At 43.9% G+C, this 1,025-nt stretch overlaps 1 protein-coding gene across 1 annotated transcript; it reads right to left on the bottom strand.

Moving 5' to 3' along the window:
* Nucleotides 1–74: 74 nt before the first annotated feature.
* EMH_0090310 (uncharacterized protein) lies at nt 75–389 on the bottom strand (the record flags this gene model as incomplete). The annotated part of the gene is made up of 1 exon (XM_013501562.1): nt 75–389. One exon carries the CDS (start codon nt 387–389, stop codon nt 75–77), a length of 315 nt encoding a protein of 104 aa, XP_013357016.1.
* Between the last annotated feature and the right edge of the window lie 636 nt (nt 390–1,025).

Raw genomic sequence — 1,025 nt, 5'->3', positions numbered from 1 at the left:
ACTGCAGCATTCACTGCTGCTACTACTACTGCTGCTGCTGCTGTTGCTGCTGCTGCCGCTGTTGCTGCTGCTGCTTATACTGCTGCTGCCACTACTGCTGTTGCTGCTGCTACTATCGCTGCTACTGTTGCTGCTGCTGCTGCTGCTGCTGTTGCTACTACTGCTGTTTCTGCTGCTGCTGCTGCTACTGCTGTTTCTCCTGCTGTTGCTGCTGTTGCTGCTGTTGCTGCTGCTGCTGCTGCTGTTTCCGCTGCTGGTACTGCTGCTGCTGCTGTTGCTGCTGCTCCTCCTACTGCTACTACTGCAGTTGTTGTTGCTGCTGCTACTGTTGCTGCTGCTGCTGCTGCTGCTGCAGCTGCTGCATGCATGCGTTTACCTGCATGCGCCATTCGTTGATTTCAACGGGGCTGGACATAATATGTCTTATATTAAAATTTTGAGAGAAAGATATTTGCTGCTGCTGCAGCAGCAGCAACCATTGCTGCTGCTGCTGCTCTCTATATGAATCCATAAAAGGAGACAAATATATTAAACTTGCTGCAGCAAGGAGACTGTCTCCTTCTATAGAAGAAAGTTGTTGTACTGCACTCGCCAGAGACTCGCGCCAACGAACCTTTCATACACACCACAAACCCTAAACCCTAAACCCTAAACCCTAAACCCTAAACACTAAATTTTTTTTTTTTAAGTTTTCAAAGAAAGAGGGAAATTCATGAGGGTTGATTCAATTGATATTTCGTTGAGGGTTTAGGGATTAGGGTTTATAAATTAGGGTTTATAAAATTAGGGTTTACAAAAAAGGGTTTATAAAATTAGGGTTTATGAATTAGGGTTTAAGGAGTTTTTTTTTTCCGGCTGTTATTTTTTACAACTTAAGAAAAATTAGGGTTTAGGGTTTAGGGTTTAGGGTTTAGGGTTTACGGCTTCTTTAGTTAATCCTTGTGTAAGAAAGCTAGCTCTATTGAGTCTGGTTTGACAGAGAGCTGTCTCCTTTTCAACTGTCTCCTTTTCTTTGAGTTGTTGTT

Source organism: Eimeria mitis, genomic scaffold, assembly GCF_000499745.2.
Source record: "Eimeria mitis Houghton genomic scaffold, Emh_scaff7105, whole genome shotgun sequence".
NCBI lineage: Eukaryota > Apicomplexa > Conoidasida > Eucoccidiorida > Eimeriidae > Eimeria > Eimeria mitis.
The sequence above is the reverse complement of the archived record's forward strand: the minus strand, read 5'-3'. Positions and strand labels throughout refer to the sequence as shown.